Raw genomic sequence first — 21,355 nt, 5'->3', positions numbered from 1 at the left:
CCACATTTTTCGGTCTCCAATTTTCTTACATCGGACCGCAGCTAAGTATATCGCATCCTCGGTTCATGCGGTCTCCACTTACATCCTCTGATGATGAATCCCACATAATTGTAAGCGAATCTTACATCCACCGGTTGGGTGTACTTATTGAAGAAAACAAACATATTGGACGGTAATTCCTTGTGATTTTACGTTTGAAAGCACTATCCGTTTTTTCTCTGTTTGTTTTTATGCGGATTCATCTTTTTAATTTTATGTGTGAACAGCGGGGAATTTTGTGATACATTTTTTAACACAAAAAGCAATAATATATGGGTCATAACCTATTTTTGCTGTTTTATTTAAGCATTCCGCTAACAACCCCAATGTCATTACTTCATCGATAATGATTTTTTTTAATTTCCTTTAATTAGAAGAATTTTTTTAATTTTGATTTTTATTTCCTTGGCCGGCTTAGCCAGTTTTGCGCTTTTTTTGCCTGTATACGAATTATAAATTTACTGAAAAACGACACCTTCTATGTAGAGTGCGTACCCGAGCAAAGTTGGAGATCAAATTGAAATCAAAATTTGCTGTTATGATGTAACTTATATTGAATATTCCAGTTGATCTCATTTTGGTTGACTTAACGGTTAACATAGCAAAAATGAGAGCAACCTTTTACACTGTTGAATCAAACGGAAAACTAATCTTGCTTTCAATGAAATCAATTTGATTTCTGATTTTGCATTCATAATGTTTTACATTTGCCTGTGGCAAATGGTTAGCACCCATATGCTTCTCACGCTGAAAGACTTGAGCTCAAATCTCAACCGGGCAAGTTACAAATGACCAAAAACATGTTAAGCAAATCAAATAGACAATAATCGTTAGTTCAACAACAGATGTACTTAAATTAAATTTTAAACAAGACGTTAACAGCAGAAATTCAAATTAAGTTACTTTCATTTAAAAAGTCTTGACTGCATAATATGATATCAGACTAACGTCGTAACAATTGAAATCAAAATAAGTTTTCATTATGATAGGAACTGCAAACTATAATATCGATTTGCTTTCATTTTGTTAAACGACTTTGCTTGGGTAGTGGGATGGCAAGGGCTGGCAAATTCGGTGTAGGTGTCGATGACACTATATGACAATTTTGTCCCCAGATCCCCTCCAGTTCTTCGTCAATGAGTTTTCCCCAAAGTTTATTGCTTTCGGATTTAAAAGACAGCACCACTCACAAAAAATACCTACTTATTTATTATATCACATGAATTTCGAACATAAAACAAAAGTTCAACAAAACATTTTCGTCATTGACTCGATTTTCAGTCAGAAAAGCAGTTAAGTTAATCTATCAATTATTAGCACAAAACGTGAAATAGAAACATAACCATCGTGTCAGTAGTCTATATTCCTGATGTACTTCATCACGTTGAACACAAATATGACTGCCATTGCGTCAGTATGATAACTGTTTTTTTCGACCTTGGTTGCCGTATTGCACATCGACCCCCGACAGTAGCAGTACGTGGAATCATCTATCGTTTGGCAGCCTTCCTCGTACGGCTCCTCTATGTGGTGCTCTTTGGTCCAGTTGCCGTTTTTATAGACCTGGAATAAAACAAAAACTCTAAGCTTTAGTGCAAAATTTATTACCCCTCCCATAATGTTTGAAGGTATATGGGTATTAGGGTGGTTCAAAATATCGATTTTGCTCCACCCCACCCAATCGAATCTAAATCTGGTCCCGATCATTCTCCCAAACTCATTTTGTTCATATGGGAATTACTATGTGTAAAGTGAACTTTTTGTTCACCTCATCCTGGATTTGCGCCTCAATGATTTATGGATAAACTTGCTATTTTTACTTATAGGAAATTTTCTCAGCTACAACTACGGATCCAAATGCTTACTCTATCTATCAATCCCACTCACTTTAACTCACATTTAGGTGTTTAAGTGTTTTTAGATTTGATTTTTAAATAAATATACGAAAAGTAGCGAAATTGCCGGATGAAACCCCTAGTGTTGCCCTGAAAACAGTCAGTAAGTTGAGATAGTACAGAAAGTTATCGATTTCGAATACAATTAATAATTAATAAAAATCAATCATACAAACAGATAGAAAATCAATATGAAAAAAGACTAGGACAATGAGAATAAAAAGTACTTTTCCCATATAAACTTCAAAGGGCCAGTGCAGTATGAGGTCGCAACCAAATGAGACCAAATTTTGGAAGAATGATCAGGGCCTGATTTAGAATTTATTGAGCGGGGTGGGGCAAAATTGATATTTTGAACCACCCTAATGGGTATAGTGCGGTGTATGTCCTCTTCTCCACAAGTCAGGAACCATTAACTAATTAATTGGCGCCCTTTATTCTGTGCGTGGCGTGTCACGCCATATATCTACCTGTTCGGTTTTCTTCTGTTGGGCACAGTCGCGGCTTATGGTCTCCTGTTCGCGGTTCATCAATTGTATCTTGAAGATACGCTTCGAGCACATCGTTGACCACGGGCAGTCGACGGTGTAATAATCGGAGTGATCAAATTTTGAACACAGTTGGGTTTTGGTATTGTTGGCGTACCGGTTCGGTGGTGCCACCGTACACCGAAAGCACTTTATTCCGAAGGCGGTGTTGATTTCTGGAAATGAAGGATACGGGGAATGCTATGTAATTCGTTATAATGTAAGTCATTCTGTATCATATAATAGCACCCACGAGTGACAAATAAATCGATAATCTCACTGTCTGCACGTGCAATGCGTGTTAAAGCTTAAAATTTGCATATAGCCAAAAATGTGCTGATGAATCACTTCTTCTGAAGGGCCCTTCCTCTACGCCGTCCGTTTAATAGTATAAACGATTCTTCCTTCCTCTTCGTTTATGCCTTTCTTTTATGTGGTTGTCAGAAACCCCGTACAGCATCATATCCCTAGCAGCACGATTGTCGCAAATTGACTGCAGAAACTTCTATACTACTTATTTCAGTCACAAACATGTTGCTGCAACTTTTCGAGTTGTTGGGATGTATGTTAATAAGTTCACATGGAGTAGTACACAGACAGGGAGTAAATCTTTTCCTCTTTCTTTCCGGCAACCAATTTGCCATGCGGTTTCTGCTGTTCCTAGTATGTGCCAAGTGTCATTGTCGTCTGCCGCCATCATCGACTGTGTTGAGTTGATAAGAGTCCATCGAAAACAGAAAAAATGGAAGCGGAACAATTCCAGCCACATCATAGCCAGACGAGCATAACATACATACCCACATGACTAAGAAATACGGAAAACACTATTAACCAACAACGCTGTTAGTCGGAAACGTGACTCATAGCGAAGGCGAAAAGAGTTTCAATTGTGATTTGATTTGTCGCTTTTCAATGGAATGGTTTAACAAGCCCGATGATGTAACAAACTATGCATAAGTTCTATATTTTAAATAAGCAATGCTTTGCATCTTCCTAAAAACAGTCAGGGGGGGGGGGGGGGGTCGTACATCATGATATTTCTTCGGGTGTTAGTTAACCGAACACTATCGGACTTAATGGACTTAATGCGCAGAGAAAAGTGAGAGATTAAACTTAGATGTCGTATCTTCTAATTTGTGATTTGTCATGAACGGAGTTTGTGTCCGAGATACGACGATATTATTTTTGTTGTTCCATTCAATCAAAATAAAAAAAAAGGTGTGACATAAATATAATTCTCAAATCCCCCAATTCATATTCTAAATTATCGAAATAAAACGACATTCATCCTTCCTAACATGAAGATTCAACTTTTAAAATTCACAATTCAGTTAAAATCATATAGGGGAAATGTATGTAATGTCGGCCTAAGTGTCCCTAATTTGGGCCCATACATAAATTCAGCAATCGACTAAATTTTCAATAGCACCACAAATATCCATTAGTACCGTCCCAATGACGCGATCATCTAGATACAATTGATAAATAGCAGATGTTTAGCGGTGGGCTCAATCTTAGATCCATAGGTCAACATTAGAGCCATTTCCCCTACCTCACTCAGGGATGGATCGCACTTGTGGGACTTTTATTATTTTTCTTATATAGGATGCTATATTTAAATCCAATTAAATGTTCAGGTACCTCATCTTAAAATAGATAGTTTAGTGCTATTAATCTCCCTATCAAAAATAAAAATTTCCGCACCGTAGAGCCACACTCTGTGTTTTCACTGAAGGTACTCTTGAGAGCGCTCTCGAGAATTTCTGAGCAATGCAGATTTCAACTTTATGAACTTATGTGTTACTTTTCCAATTAGTGTATTATTAAATTAATCAATTTATTTTTTTTAGAATTAATCTGATTTGGTAATGACAATCAGTTTTATATGATACCAGAATAATTGTGATACATTATTCTTGTATTTCTCTAGTCTAAACATCACATAAATGTAATCCAATTTTGATCATAAATTTAAGGTTTATGTTTTATATGTTCTGTTCTTCAACATTGCGAGGAGAAACCAAACCATGCCAAAAAGGAATCAATATATCATATTCAAAATTATCATGAAATTCCCCTTAAACTTACCAGTAAATTCCCTAATTAAACTTACCAGTAAATTCCCTAATTATTCTCAATTCCCTAGAAATTCTACTTAGAATTACCTTAAAATCCACATTAAAATTCCTTTGCAACTACATATTTAAATAATAAAATTCCTTTGTAATTCTTCACATTTTTTAATTCAAAACGCTCCTCACAAATCTCTAGGAATTTGCTTCCGAATTTTCCTGAAACTTTCCTTAGAATTTCATTTTTTCATTTTTTTAATTATTTTTTTTTTTTTGCGTCTGCATACTTTGGAAACTTTCCTTTGAAAGTAGAAACGGTTGATTCTTCTTCTTTTCTGAAATACCCCTTGTCAAACGCAAACATAACGTGTCAGTTCGAGCTGCTCAAGTACAAGTAACTGATGTTCTTCCAGCATCAATCCCAGTGGAGGTCGTTGGAGTTTTCTGAGTCGAAAGGTCTCTGATTACGTCTTCCTTCAGAGAGGAAATAAAGCCATTGGTCATGGTTATGTGTTTGATATTGGTTCGATATGTAGGGTCTAGGGTTATTGTGCCTTCGGTGATTGAAATTTATGTGGTGGAAGCTAATATCAGTGGTGGTGAATTTTCACTTAAAATCGACACTTCGGAAATAAATTACAATAATGTTCAAAAACGCCGTTGTTGATCGAGCGATTTTCGACTACCGTGTAGATACCATATATGTAGAAGGTCCAAACTTGACGCACTTTTGTACTATGCCTGCGCACAGCTCCTAATGTTCAAACACTAGTGTTTTATTAACACTCAACCATTACATTTTACATGAAAAACTATGTGTGGATAGACTTTTCAGGCCAATATATGAGCGAAAAAAATAATTGCATCTGTCAAATGCGTCAAAATTCGTCTGTCTTAACGTAGAAGCCAAGAAGTTGGATAATCTCATTGTATCGGTTTTCGTGTTAAAAATCAATTTTTAATAGTAAAATCGTCTTTAACTGGAGGAACATAAGCTTCAACGATGTTCCAGTACTATTATTGCAATTTTGTCATTTTTTTGCAAGGTTCAATTAGATATGATATTTGCATCAAATGGGAACCTATTCCTAAAAGTTGTTTTATTTATTCGGACAGCTATCTCATTCACTGAAAGGTCGAAAGGAACCTAAATCGACAATGACCCTATGTCCCCACCTCGAAATCTCGAAATGTGTACTGATTCAGCATTCATAACAACACATTACTAAAGAATCAATAGAATAACTGAATTGATGAAATAGTTCTTTCATAGACAATGCAAACTTTCTGACAAATTCGCGAAAAACCAGAATGTAAGTGTAACATGACTATTCTTAGTTGATAAATCTATGTTGGTAAATCTATGTTCCGGAGAGGGGAAAGTCATTAATTAAATATTATGATGTTATGTACTCGCTACGTATTTAACGAAATCTTCAAAAATCCATCAAGTGCGTCAAATTAGGAATATAGCGAAGACTACATATTGATTGGATGTCTTCGAATATAGCCAAATTAGTGCGTCATTATTAGGCACACGATGTACGATATCAAAGTCATCTTTTTCCAACAATATTTAAAATAGTGGCACGCAACACTTCAAAGAAATTCATCGCATGTTGATTTTTTGAACAAATATAGAGCCTTCACAGTAGTTTTTTTTTTAATTAAAGATCAGCCTAGAAAAAAGTGCACACACATAAACATCTGTAACTTTCTCAACCATGATACCAAATTACTAATAGAAATTCTTTAATCTATATTGCACACGTGTAATTTTTATAGAGGTCTGAGGTGAGCTTCATCTCGAAAGAACAACATGTTCTCAACCCAAACAACACACGACCATCATAATAAGCTGCTACAACTTGATTGTGACTGAAATAAGGTACATACAAGTGTGCTGCTAGGGTAAACAAAAATGAGAAAGCAAAAATGACTTGGAAATCACTCAATTAACAACTGGGGTTGGAACGTAATAGCCATGGCAATGAAGAAGAACAATGAACATGGAAAATGAGGATGCCGAAAGATTTTGGTGATAGACTCAGATGTCTTCAATAGCAAGTTTTGGTTAATCTCTTCTACAAGTCAACATGTGTACTTCGGGAAAACACCTCGGTAAAAAGTACAGTGAAGCTCGAGGACAGGTTTTATGAACATCAGGGGCTTCTTCATCTTCTGCTATTACGGCTCAACTGGAACTTATGCCTACACGCTTACAATTAGGGTTCTTTTTGCTCTTCCACATGTGTTAATTGCAACCTAGGTATACCAGTTTTGATGTTTGTAAAAATCTGGATCAAAGCAGCAATCGAACCTGCTACCTGCTTCTATGATGCCCCATATAGCGTACTTGTACCAAAAGTCCAGAAGACTGCTAGGTCAATGAACTTATGGTGCTGATAGCGAGCTACCTGTCCGACAAGTTTCTTTAACAAGAGACAACTCAAAATTCTACTTTGTTCAAGTCAAGCTGTTTATAAACCACGTAGACATTTAATGAGGCGATTGTCCACGGTTCATAAAAAAATTCAAAAATGTGTATGGACGATTGTCTACGTGGGGGTCTAAAACCTCTCAAAAACGGTCTACGTAGTTTATGAACAGCCCCCTAGAAACGACTTTTATCTAAAGAAAACTGGTCAATCATCTATATAGGGGAAATGCAGGTAATGTCGGCCTAAGTGTCCCTAATTTGGGCCCATACACAGATAAAAATTCTGAATTTTAATAGTGATGTAAACATTCGAGCAACTTGTAGACAATCTTGTTTACAACAATGGGCTTTTGTATACAATAAATATTTGCTACATTGCATGAAATGTCTCAGAACTTTACATGATATATAATGTAAACTTATATGATATGTGACGCTCCATTTATGTGCATCATACTGAACAGAAATTTACACTACTTTTTCGAACTGTGTACATAAATTCAGCAATCGACTAAATTTTCAATAGCAGCCAAAAATATCCATAAGTAACGTCCCAATAACGCGTTCATCTAGATAAAATTGATAAATAGCAGATTTTTAGCGATGGGCCCAATCTTAGATCCATAGGCCAATATTAGAGACATTTCCCCTACATCATGGGTTAATTGTCCACCGCTAAACAAAGTCTTACTTCACACAAAGTAGTGTTTGACAAATGGTGTTTGATGCTGGTGCATATTGCATACTCAAGCCAGTGTTGTCAAAGCACTAGCCAAAAAGGAATAGTTCATGTCTCACCTTTACTACATCAAGGCCTGTGTACCGGTGTGCATTTGAGTGCCAATGGTATTTAAGCCATAATACTCAGTACTGCATATTACCACTTCTTCCTGCTTCTCCGTTATCACCTGTATTCATCAAGAGAGCAGATCGTACACCACTACCTATGTCTGTCGCATTTACCAGTTGTAAATCAATAATCGCATATACCCCGCAAGCAATCGTAAAACCTGGTGACCCATCAATCTTCTAATGAGTCGTGGATGCTTACGGTTGTTTTTTATTTCAATGCCAACTTCACCATAACCACATGTTTTATCTCCCACATGCTCACCAACGATCGTCTTCTAACCAAAATGGCAACAGCGAAAGCAAATCGGCCTAACATTTCTATGTGTTGCCCAACAGTGGACTTATGTATGTTTTGTAACACAGTTTTTTCGTCGGTTTGTTATAACATGATATAAACGGTGACGCCGGGATTTCGCTCACAAACATAGTGAACGACAAAAGATAAAACAGCGCTCTTTGCATCAAGTCATCTCCGTCGTTACGCGGTTGCCGTTGGCTGATTTCGTGTCTGACTCAGGCAATAAGAAATGCAAAAAACCGGTCTTTCGACGGAGACTGGGTTCACTCGAATTTTGATGTGGTTTTTGAGATAGTACCTACGTCGATGGAAACAAAAAAGACAGAAGCGACACAGGAAAAGTGAAAGCACTCTGCAGATAGGGTGTTGACCTTTGGAGATTGTCTGGCAGTTGCCAAATTCTGGTTAATGTTTCCTTTCATTTTGTGTAGTCTGATACATGCCATTTATGGTAAACAGGACAATAACAAGCCGAATCGAGAGAAAGCGACTACAGAAATCTACCGAATAGAGCGGTGGGTGCAGTCCACCCACCGGATTTTCTCAACTGGACTCCTGATTTTTTGTAAGTGCCTAGTATATCAGGAGCCTTAAAAGCTTACTGATTTTTAAAAAGCAATGATCGTTTGTTCATGCTTTTGTAATGAAATCACATAGCGTCCGGATTTCATAAATTTAGGCATCTCAAACGTAAGAAAATTCTCAGAGATAGCTAATTCCATAAATTTTGTGACTAGCTTTTTTTTTAGATTTTGATTATTGCATAATCAGGAACCAAAATTAAATTCTAGGAGTTTGAATTTTATAATTTTATAAAATGCTGGCTTGAAACATAGTAAAGTGCACAAAGAATAAATTACATTACATTTAGAACTTAGGAAAATGTTCAAGATATATGTCCATGCACAATTTTGTTTTGAGATCCCAAACCCATATGTTTTCAATATTTTGTAACTTTTAAAAATAGGTATCTCTGATACAGATTGTAAGTTTAAATTATTCGAATGTTAATAAAATTCAACGAAATTAAATCAATTGTCATAATCTTAAGACTAAGATAATATTGCAAGATCCTTCCTTGTCAATCATTTCACAAAAATTCTAGTACATGAATATTAAAATCAAATGAAAAAAATATTTGAATAATTATAATACGTTTGACCTAATCAAAAGTTTCATAGAAACTCCACAAAATAAATATGCATGAAAAAAAAAATTCGACGAAATTTTGTTCAAAATAAATTTTAAGGTTAAAAAAAAGTTTCAATATCATAGGCTTAGACAAGTTTTGAATCTCTTGGACTTCTAAAATTCCTAATTCAAGATCTGGGGAAACTTACCCATATTCTGAGACTGATAGCATTTTGCTAGATAATTCTTCGAGATAAGAAAGTAAGAAAAAATTAAGATTTAGAAAATTCTATAAATATTAACATCGGACAAAAACTATGGTTATAATTTAATTTCATCCGATTTTTATAATACCGGATCTCGAATGTCATGATTCTGATATTTAAATAGAAAAGAAAGTAATAAAGAATTTATCCAGAACATTTTTTTTATTCGATGCATCGGACTAACTAACATTCAGAGTTATGAATAAAATCAAGATTTAACTTTAATTCCAATCAAAAGGAATGAACTTGAAACTTGAATATTGTGTAACTAGATAATAATTGAATAATTATTTATATCATTCGTTACCAAACTTAAAAGAGTTTTTTCAGTGTTTTTTTTTTATTAATTTAATAAAAAAACACATACAAAAATCACGGTTTTTTATGTGCTAAGCCATTCAAACTATCCTGCAGCTGAATTCTGGGCATAAATCTGGAAAAGAGAAAAAATAATATTCATGCAAATTTCTTGACCATCTGTAAAAATCCTTGAAATTTAATGAAGTTCCCAGAAGTTCATGGAGCTTTTTTAGATCTCTGACAAACTGCAACGAAATACCCTAAACTAAAGCGAGGATCCCTGAAGTTCTTAGAAGTTGATTGAACTATTTTTAGATGTTCTAAAAACCTCCCTGAACCTTTTAAAAATTCCTTAAACTTATATGAAGTTCTACGCAGCTCCTCAAAATGCTACGAAATTGTCAAAACTTCTACAAAGTTTGCTGCACTGCTACGTTTCTCGTTGATTTTCCGTGAAGTTCCACGAACGAAATTTCTTGAATTTGTACGAAATTTCCACAACTATTCCAAGTTCATGAAGTTTAAAAAAAAGTGCCCTGAAATTATATAGAGGTTCCTATAATAAACTTCCCGGAAATAACATAATGTTCCCTTACTTCAAACTTAAATAAATGTTCTACTTCTACGTAGTTTTCAGAATTTTTCCATGTTCCTTGTGTCTAGCATTTTTTCTGAGCTCTATAAAGTTCCAAGAATTTCAACTAAATTTCTTCAATTTCTACGATGTTTTCTGAGCTTCTTAACAGTACTTGAAGGTTACGAAGTGCCCAGAAGTTAAAGAAGAATCTCTGGATTGCCAATTTGTAGAGCCTGGAGACGTCTTATTTAGCCACCGATTAAATATCGGTATAATATAATTTCTCAAAATCGTTGTTTGTTGTCAAATTTGATAAATCGCTGTTAAATAGTAACATCGAAAATGACAAGCTTGACAAAATACCGGTGGGTAAAAAAACACCAAAAATTCTGGGGGTGGGCTTGATAATTCTGGAGGGGGCTGGTTCCTTTGGCACCCCCATTAACTACGCCGATGATTGTCGTGATGATCTAAAAACGCGTAAAAAAATACGTACATTCCCAAATCCGCGTAAAAAACGCGTCAATTCCGAAATCCGTGTAAAAAAAAACCGCATGAAAAGCGACTCCACTGTACTCCCTTCCGAAACATGGCTATAAACAATTTAAAAACATACGGTTATCGAGGCAAAAGGTGATCTTGGTGCACAATATAGCTTACACGGAAAATGTTGCAGATATCTCTTCCGGATGGGCAAACAGGTTTCCGTATAATATTGCATCGTGGAGTTCGCACTCGATGCACAGATTCCACTTCGAGTGTGATTGTGATTCGAACTCCTTTCACTTTTAGCTGTTTCCACCACAGATGCCGATGGTGGTGTTTTTAAGCAGGGCAGTGGTGCTCAATATTCAACTTATCTCGTTGTAGAATTCTCGTAAAAAAGACATGAAAACTCATGTCAGATCGTAAAAAATAACAGATGCTGATATTGGAGGCATTTACCCTATCAACCTACTGAACTTTTTTACATCGCAGGCAACAGCCTCTGAGCAGAGAACAGTACAGGAGTGTATTTGGAACAGGAATAAAACGACCAGCTTGCTGCTGCTGATCTGTCCTATTCCAATCGATGAACCCGGTTGATGCTGCCCTTATGCGGAACATTGAACTTGAATTGTGTCGGGAGCGGGACCGCCTGCCCTTGACTGGAGAATCGTCATTATACCAGTGCTGCGTGCTGTCAACAATGTCAATTGACGTGTAAGATATTGGTCTAGCACTGAATTTCACTGCCGGTACTGATATTCGTAGATAGGACCTGGGTTGAAATACTATTGCGTTGAGATGAGTTTGAGTCTATAAATAAAATCTCAAAACCACGCGCTCCAAATCATGAAACAAGCGCAGATTCACAAAGCGCGCTGCAAAATATGCAGTGTGCATTTGATTCTTTAATTAGATTTATGACCTACTTCACGTCCGTATGGGTACGTATCTACGGAGATTGTAATGCATGGTCATATCGAAGAAAATTGTGCTCTCCTATTTCTCAGAAATAACCTTGTGTTGTAAATAAATCCCAATATTCAGAGGAATATAAAAAATTCCCACGTCAATGTTACGTGAAAAATCACTTTTGTCATTACGACTCTGATAAAATCTATGTGCTGTCACATACGCCTTTTTAAAAAATAGTCTTGAATCAAAATGGTCTCTCTTTTTGTAGATAAAAAATTTAAGTTGGAGTCTTAAAATTAAGGAAAAAGTTCCTTCATTCGGATGATGATGGTTTTGGTTATGCCGATTTTTTAGTTCTAGGTAATATTATTCTCGTAAACACATCGTGATGGCTTCTTAAATTCTACTCAATTTTGGAGGGTAGCAAGTACATGAAAAAATCTGGAAAATCAGGGAATTTATTTCAAATTCTGGGAAATATTTCTTAATCACAAAAACTTATTAATAAGTATGACTGATTCGGCTAGTTTCGAAGAACTTAATTACTCGTTGGATTTTGAGGATGGTTGTTCATTTAAAATTTTAGGACAGCAGTCTCTTAAGAAAAGTTGCGAACCTATGGTTGCTCAATGCTTGATTTTGCATTTTTGCAAGTTGGGGAATTTTGATGATTCTGGGCCTAATATAAATTAAGCTCCCACTGGATGTTGGCACATTCCTGAGTTGAACTGAGATCCTGAGGTTTTTTTTTATCTAGTTCGTTTATTTGGAAGGCTCAATAGCGGATCCCATAATTAATTGTGCATTGTTTGTAACAAAAGTCACTTCATTCTATGCCTAGTAGGAGTTGAACCGAATATTCGCGGCTTATCCGAGATTAGAGGGGGTACATTGTCGAAAGATAGAAGCAGGAGAGCAGCTTGGGGTGGAGTTTCGTTGTCTCATCAGAGCGTTGTCCCAAGTATAAACGGTAGAGCTGTTCTATATTCGTCTGGAGTTCGACCGGCTATGGTGACCAGTGGGCGACGATGAGACGCTAGACGTTGTTAGTTCTTGTTAATAGGTATGTGCGTCTGTTAGTAGATGTCAATGGCGTTGCATAACCTCACTTTTTACTTGTCAACAACTTTGAAAACCTTATTTAGGGTCATGTTTCGTTCAAATCAATTTTCAAAGGCCAGGGTCTACTAGTTTCACAGATTTGTAGTCATTGGAACCAATATTGTTTTATTTGTTTACGTTTTGAGAGTTGTTGAACAGGTAGATTGGGGTTAAGGCGACGCCACTGGTAGATGTTACACCTAAATGCGTCTGACAAAATTTTACTGTCGAGTAGATTGGTACGACTGCTCGATTCAGCTGTGCCCAACAAATATCAATCCTTTGAGTAAATGCAACAATGGTAAAGATTTAAGAGAAGAGGAGGATTTTTTTTTCTGAATACTTGTAGTCAGTGTTGTAAAAGTTCACAAAATCGTGAATTCGAATCCCGATATGCGTTTGGCTCATCTCACCAGCGAAAATGAATCATCAATACCGGCGACAGAAAAGTTCGCGAGTCAGAAATACATGCACAAATTTCTCTTTTGCAATTAATGTTTGTGTATGTTTATAAGTACCTACCGATAACAGACCAACGCTTTAAATATATTCATAATGTTAAACTGCATAAGACTGATTATAGTATGTATTTCACTGAAATGAACTTTTCGCGATACGATGCGAGTGAAACGAAATCACACTTATTTTTCACTTGTACATTTCGCAAGCGAGTTTTCTCTCCCGTGAGAGCTAATTGAAACATTCATAAGAATGATTTTTTCAACACTGCTTGCTGTTCTTGTTCCTTATTGTGTTCTTAACAGTCTGATAAGCTCAGAGAATCAACCAAATGAGAATTTAGGAGAATGGTCTTACTTGGGTGGAATTTTTATTTATTGCTTAGAGTAACACTTTTATGATTGAATGATGATTCAAATAAACGTAGACAAGCATTGCCCTAATAGAGTGGCTTTATTGAGTGTTCTAGGTCTTCATTGTAAACCTGGTTAGCTCGGAAAATTAGCTTCTCAGTGAAGTTTTAGTATTGTGATGTTGTTGCTATCAGATGGAATTAACTTACAGAACTTTGGAGGTGAATGCGCTGTTTTTACGATTTCCCTCCGGAGGAATCCGGCCGCGAATTAGCGTTTGGTTAAGCATATTATCCGGAATAATTTTCTTGCGGAACTGGGTCTCAAAATGTTCGCAAGGCAAACAAAATATAATCGGATTAAAAAGTGTTTCATATACAAGATGGGTGAATTTCTGCCCCTAGGGTTTGGAATAGTCAGGAAAGAACTTCTAAGCGTGAGAAGATTAGGAGGACAAGAACCTCTTCTCGTATCATGAGGGCAAATCGGATCATGAACTTGCTGAAAACTTTAAGCGATTAAACAAGCCTTTTTTGTAGATTTGTATCGAGATGGTTGCAGTTTCCTTCACACATCGTTACCAATCATAGTAACATCGCGCTCACTGCTTGAACTGATTACCTGCTGCTTACCACGTTTAAAAGTTGTGAATTTAAAAAAAAATGCAGTGCCTTCCCGTTTTTTTTTTAACACGCGATTTCTATCTTTTTTCATTCTATAAAATGTAGCGAACGCTTTATTCAATTTGAAATTGTACTGGACGACTCTTCATTTGTTAGAGGTCCATGTGGTATTTAATGAAAAAAAAATCCTGAAAGTACTGGTACATATCTGAGGAAAATAATAGCTGATGAGGTCGCGTTGCCAAAAACTGGTTGGCACTGTACCTGGATTTTTTTATATTACTGGAATATCAGGGAATTTGGTTTTGTTCATTGAGTTGACGCCCTGAATTTTGAGCTTCTTCAAAGATCATCCGTAGATTTTTAAAGACCCCTCACCTAAGAACTTTCACTATCCTATCGAGTTCTTGTGGCTCCCATTCGTTGCTTCCTCAATTGGTAAAACTTCAATGTATAACAAGATATCCAAGAAAATGACATACTCTCTTTACAATTCCAACCCAGGCTTCACTGATAATTTTGAGATGGATTTTGCGTTTCAGTGTCTAAATTGTTCGTTCATATACAAAATTTGTGGTTTCTTGCCAATTTATGTTGCTGGAACCACTGGAACGGAATAGAACAGTTTTTTGTGTGTGTTTTTAAGTCAATATTTCAGATGCCGACTAACATTTGCAAAAATGCAAAATTTTGATTTCTCCTTATAATTCTACTACTATTTACTATTCACTTTCACTATTAATTTTCACCTTTAAAAAACTTATAACAGATACGTATTTCGTTTACTATTTGCAAGCTTCTTCAGTGTCTAGTCATAAACTATAACCTATAACATATACGTATTTAATACTATGACTAGACACTGAAAAAGTTGTTTTTAAAGTGATAGTGAAAGTGATAGAATAGTAGTATAATTAATAGGGAAAAACAACGTAATAAGGTATACAATTATTCTACTAAGACGCTCAAAATTATTCTATCTAGAATTTTCTACGTTTTCTGGCCATATGAAGGCTATTTTTCACTATTTAAAATCATTTCTGAAGCTAAAGCTATTTAAAGGTATTTTTGTAGTCAATGCTTTTGGCATTTTCTTAATTTAGAAACCCTTTTTAAATGTTTTTTTAATCCCGGATGTAAGAGATCCGTCATAGATTATACTATATTTTACAAAAGACATTATATGTTAGAGACTTCTCTTGAAAAAAACAAACTGATCGTTTCATATTCATTGGTCTACTGAATGGAGGTTATTTTGGACAAGTCACGTTACTTAAGTAACCATTTAAAACATACCAGTCACGTCGATTCGCAGAATAAACCCTATTGGCTAAAACAAAGTTTCATCATTTTATAGATAAAACACCCGAACATAACAGCGTAACTTGTAAACAGTCATCTCTTTTTTCATCTAACCGAGATTGTCCTTTAACAACTAAACGTTTTTACTTTATCACCAAGTCTTAACAGCTGGCTCCGTTGAAAGTGAAGCATTCGCTTCTCAAAGCAAAGGCATGGAGAGCACGAGATAATGTTATTCCGTGATCGGTATTATTGTTATTATTCTGCACTTTTTTTTCTTTCACGCTAGAATAATCGCAGCGCTTCTCGCGTAAAGAGCAAAAGCCATCAGCGTAATATATGTATGCCGCAGTCAGCCAACCAGCTAGCCAGCCGTCCAGTGACCCGCGAACAATCCGCTTTCTTGTGGTAACTGACTGCATCGGAAAAGAAAGAAACTCATTTTTACTGAGGCTACCCATACCTATACTCTCTGTTGCTACCGCTGGAAAGGAGCAAATCTGTTACGATTTCGCCGCGACAGTTGAGCAAGTTCAACATCGATAGAAAATCACGTTGGCCTATTGGAGAGTCATTTGAATACTCTGAACTTTGGTCAAAAAAAGAGTTGTCCATCAGTCAAGCTGTTATGAAATTATGGATAGTAATCTTGAGTAATACATTTGTAATAGGTTATGGATGCGTAAACGTGGCTCCAAATAAAAATAGAAAACAACTCCGGTTAATCTGCCTATCGCCAAATGTCACTAATGTGGTCAGAAATCGGTTAAAAACCATCATCAAGCAGATTAAAAAAAACAAAACCGTTATTGTTGTTGCATAATTGACTATGTCACACATATAAACAATTATTTTATAGCAAATTTCTCAAGAACTAAACTTTTTCCTAAAGATTCCCTCTACTCGATAAAATTGTTGAAAGATCAATGCTGATTTGACCCTATGGGCCTCAGATCAAAAAAATGTTATATCGAACGATGTTGTATCATTTCGGAACACCTCTAGATGTAAAGATTTGCCAAATATTTATGTGGAACAGGTTTTTTTTTTATAACCAACGAAGTATTATGCAAATGTTTGGATGGCACGTTTATGTCATTGAGTACGGTTGAACTCTTCCACAAGCACGTCTGCTTCTAATCTTACATTTCAACCGCATAAGCCCTCCAACAATTCAAAATATATCCGCGTGGTTGCGATTAATGTAGGTACAAGGTACAGTACTAAGTGTTGAGCAAATGTTGATCTCACGATATGACGCATATGCAGTGAGTTCGATAGCTACGCTTTCTTTTATACGCTGCTGCTGTCGTATTTATTGTCATTCCGTCGCCTATTTGGGAGCACGGTCCGACCTTAATTTTCTCATGTGTCTATACAACAAGTCTAAACGGAATGGTATCGCGTAATGGAAAGCGAAAGTGCAATTAATGATAAATTAGGATTAGTATATCAATGCGTATTGTCCTTAAGCTTTCCTCATTGTTGTCATACTCGATCTTTATTATCGAATAATAACCGTACTGCAAACAAAAATGTTCCCTGTTCTGCATTCATAATATGCGTGCAGTAGCTTATGGAAAATAAAATTGACGTCATCATTTCACAATTTGGGCGCCATCTGGCGAATAAAAGTGTCTGATTTGCTCCTAATTTGCTTAACCACTGACAATAAGATCGCTTCCGAGTAGATCGCATTGTCCGGAGATCGTAACGGATGACATCTCACACGGGACGAGACAATAAATAATTCAATTTAATCACATATAACGTATGCCAACTCCAAGCTGACATTCATTCGTGATGCTCGTGGCGGCTTGGCTTGTTTGAATCGGGCGGCCAAATTGATATGATAACGGTATGGATATGTATTCAATTGTGACCCACTTCACCGCGCGAGTCGAGACAGATAGGAAAAATTGGATCATTCATGAAACTTAATCGATGATTCTCCCGATTCAAAGACTGTGCGTCAATGACTTTTAACAATAGATTGACACCGGGAGACAGACGCGGCCGGTGATCGCACAAGTTCTCAGTACTTTACATCATCATCTTCCTTAGAGTTGCATCTAATTGGGTATTATCAATACTTCCGGGATGGGTGCGCTTGCGGCTGAAAATGCTATTTTTAATCATGTCGTTCGCCGCACTTTGTGCGTTAGTAGGTTGCTTTCATATCGATGCGGTAATCTTAGTTCAGCAGGAAAGCTGTATGCAGATGACGTGCTTAGCGTATTACAGTGAGAATATGACAGCAATAGTTGGAAAACTGTGATCATGTACAATGCGATTCCTAAATTGTGGATGAAGAAATTAAATGAACATTTAAATTTACTTTCAATGAGTTCTGCTCATGCTATTCACAGTTGTATAAATCTTCCCAAGTAAAAATTTAGGTTTTATGAGGGTTTTGTAGACCATGATTTAGACTTGGAGAATAGTAAAACCTCGATAACACTTACAATGTTACTTGAGTTGCAAATACCATTCTTCTACAAGTACGTATGTGATTCTATCTTTTCTAACCACAGTGCGATTAATATTGTTTGCTTTCCTTGTAATATTCATAAAGTCAATCCATAACTATGACTTAAAAGCTAATACAGCTAAAATACGATATTTCGTCGTTTATTAATTTAAGAAAATGTAAGATTTTGACACTTTTTTACCGTCATCTGCCTGGCGGGGTATTTGGGTACCCAGCTCCCATTTGAATAACATGGTGTAGAAAAAAAAATCTCACGCGCATACCTGGGAACCCTAGGAGAATTTTATTTTTCTTGGAAAAAAAACTGGAACTCTCAGCAGATATTACCATTACTGAGGGAATTTTCAAATTCTCTTTCCAAGCAAATTTTTAAGAAAGCAATGTATTGAAATACGTCAAACAATCATTTGGCAAAATTTTCAAGGCTCATGAATGAATTTGATGAGAATTGCTAAGGATCTAGGCATAACTTCGGTGGAAAAAATTTTCAAGGCTCATGAATGAATTTGATGAGAATTGCTAAGGATCTAGGCATAACTTCGGTGGAGAATCCCAAACAGTTCTGGAGAGAAAAGTAAAATCCGAAGTATCCATGGGAATTTTCGGAGAATACTTAGGGTATGCTAATGAGGAGGAGCAGTATCCAAGGAGAACTTCAAAAGAATTCGAAGAAAAATTTAACGATAGAACTCTGTAAAATTTTAAACTAGTTTTAAGGAAATTTCGAAAGGAAGGGCACTGACTAGGCTATCTGAGGTCGGCTTAATGATGCTCGGACTGATTCCCTAATACCGTTTGTCTTCCGAATGCAGTGCTTCGCCGATGGTTGGTTAACCGATTGAAGAATCCCGAAAACCTGTGCTCTAGGAAATTCACATATTTATTGGAAAATCATATCAATCAAGATCTTGTCAAAATCAAGATGTACTATTTTGTAAAATCACTTAAAAAAAAAATCATTTGAAAACATTGTGTCTTCTGAGAAGTTTGAAGACATAAAAAATCACTTTTGAAACCATTAGGGTGATGATGTATCCACGTATTAGGGTAATGCAAAACGTCCTTGTAACATCAAACATTTCCACGCAAATAAAAAACACACGATTTTAAAAGGTTCGTTCCACTGTGCAATCGCGAGAAAACTTCGAGTCCACAAAATAACTTGATTGCATCGGGAGTCGAACCCGCGCTGCCTTCGCCATGCTGCATCATTACAGACTAGGCTACCCGGAAGGCCATGGTAAAAATAAATATCATCAAATCATCATCCATCTATCGCAAGGTGGACCTGTGCCTGATTATTATACTGATAGCGTGATAGCACTGATAGCTAACCTATTTTTATGCTATCTGCAGTCGCAGTGATACGGGAAACGGGCGGCGTTGGAATTCCGGCGTAAATATTTACAAACTGCGAAGAAACAAACATGTTACACCTAGTCTTCTACAGTTTGGATATGTATACAAATAAATACAGTCTCGATAACTGTTCTGTGGGTTTGTTCTACGCAGGGTACAGGGAAAATGCGCTTTTTCGCTATAACCACTTGATGAAGTTATGGAGCTATGTTGTAATTTATTGATCGATTATACATTACTACAAACCGCCTACATTTTAAACTGAACATCTCGATACAAACAGGTTCATCGAAGACTGTACTTCTCTACATCTTGAGCTGCTTGGAGCTAATAAGTTCAAATCTCTTGAGTAGTTTGCTGTCCATAATCACATATCATATATCAGTCCCATCTTTGCTTGATTCCCTATCCACATGGGACAGCAATGCGATTTTAGGTAGTATAATTGCTGTAACACGATTCGTTCTGAGCGGGAACAATGAATCGCGTGCTAGTATTCATAACTGTCTTATATACCAACCCAATCACACGAAATCATAAACTCCCACAATGTTTACCCCACTCCGGATATAATTGATCGATGATACGGATTTTGCACTCCGAGCAATGAACAAAACAAAGTAAATCATGTCGATTAATAATACTGTTTACTGCAATCAGGACTAGATTGTTCAATCCCGCAATTAACAGTTAGTTGAAATAAACAAAGAGTATCGCCATTTGCGCAGGAAAAATATGTTATCGGTCGAATTCACTGAAACGATAAAATCAGGGACAAACACGCAATTCATGATTTATTTCCAATATCCTCCACCAAATGATTCGAGAGGCAGGGAAATTGGAATAATTACCTAAAACCAACAGCAGAAATACTGTGGTAAGTACTACTGTTTGCTTATCCATCGTGGATATCTAATATCTGAAGCTCTTCGGATGTGGTTGGTGTTGGTTTTCTTACTCGTTGCACCAAGTCAACGGGAATGAGATGTCCGCTGCAGTCGAAGCGTAATTTCCCGGTTTTATTCCCGTTAGTCACCGCCAACAACTGGTGCGGTGTTACGTCTCTCCTAAATTATTAATCGGACGGTCTGGTTCCAACAATCAGTTGCTTTATAAAGTTGTGCACTTCTTCTCTTTCTTGCAGAGCGAATATTTGGAATTTTTAATTAAGAGCACCCAGTTTTGTGTATTCACTTTTCTTTAAACACCACGACGACCGCACCAATCATAATTCACAACCGCTGCCAAAAGACCGGCACCGCAACTTGCTCGGAAACAATAAAAACAAAAACAAGCCGATGACGAAAGTCGCGACGACGTCGAAAATGTTTCGCCTATCCACGCCGACTAATCGCCCATTCGATCCGACGGCCGAAACGATTATCAAGGTCAGGCACTTTGTACGCTTTGCTACTCCTTCTCGGTTTATTTTCCTACAATTTTATTTTCATTCGCCCAAAACCGTTGCTTTCTCTCTGTGCCCATCACCCGTTTGGTATTCCGTTCGGTTGCGAGAGAAAGCTTATCCCTCTATGCACTCGATTTCTTCTCACTCTTTGTTGACTTCTTCGGGTTGCACCTTAATGTATGCTGCATTCAGAGTTCCACACTCATGCCTCTTCAATGAGATCTATTTTGCTCGCAGGAAGTACCATATATACAAACATCACTCCATTAATTACATCCCAGTAGCGCTTAGACTTGGTATTAGGTGCCTGTAGCGTATTTATCTTCGATGAACTAATCGTGTCGCTCGGGATTAATCATAACGGATTTTAGCAAACATAGCTGGCGCTAAACTGTTCTCCGTAACTCATCATCGGTAACGGTATACAACAAAGGCAAGCGTGTGTATGGCTGAGAGATGAG

The 21,355-nt window shown here is 36.6% G+C and overlaps 2 protein-coding genes across 2 annotated transcripts in view; one reads left to right on the top strand and one right to left on the bottom strand.

The window, feature by feature from the left end:
• The window catches only part of LOC135698658 (rabankyrin-5), a 56,253-nt gene that overhangs the window by 14,262 nt on the left and 20,636 nt on the right, over nucleotides 1–21,355 (top strand). The gene's annotated exons all lie outside the window — the stretch shown is intronic.
• Nucleotides 1,231–21,314, bottom strand: LOC135698669 (uncharacterized). The gene is made up of 3 exons (XM_065218747.1): nucleotides 20,338–21,314; nucleotides 2,405–2,637; nucleotides 1,231–1,602 (listed from the first exon to the last, which is right to left on the bottom strand). Exons 1-3 carry the CDS (start codon nucleotides 20,387–20,389, stop codon nucleotides 1,390–1,392), a joined length of 498 nt encoding a protein of 165 aa, XP_065074819.1. The 5' UTR covers nucleotides 20,390–21,314; the 3' UTR covers nucleotides 1,231–1,389.

Source organism: Ochlerotatus camptorhynchus, unplaced genomic scaffold, assembly GCF_037179485.1.
Source record: "Ochlerotatus camptorhynchus isolate MF236.1 unplaced genomic scaffold, CSIRO-AGI_Acam_v1.1 ptg000093l, whole genome shotgun sequence".
Lineage (NCBI taxonomy): Eukaryota > Metazoa > Arthropoda > Insecta > Diptera > Culicidae > Ochlerotatus > Ochlerotatus camptorhynchus.
This window is presented reverse-complemented; position numbering and strand designations above follow the sequence as displayed.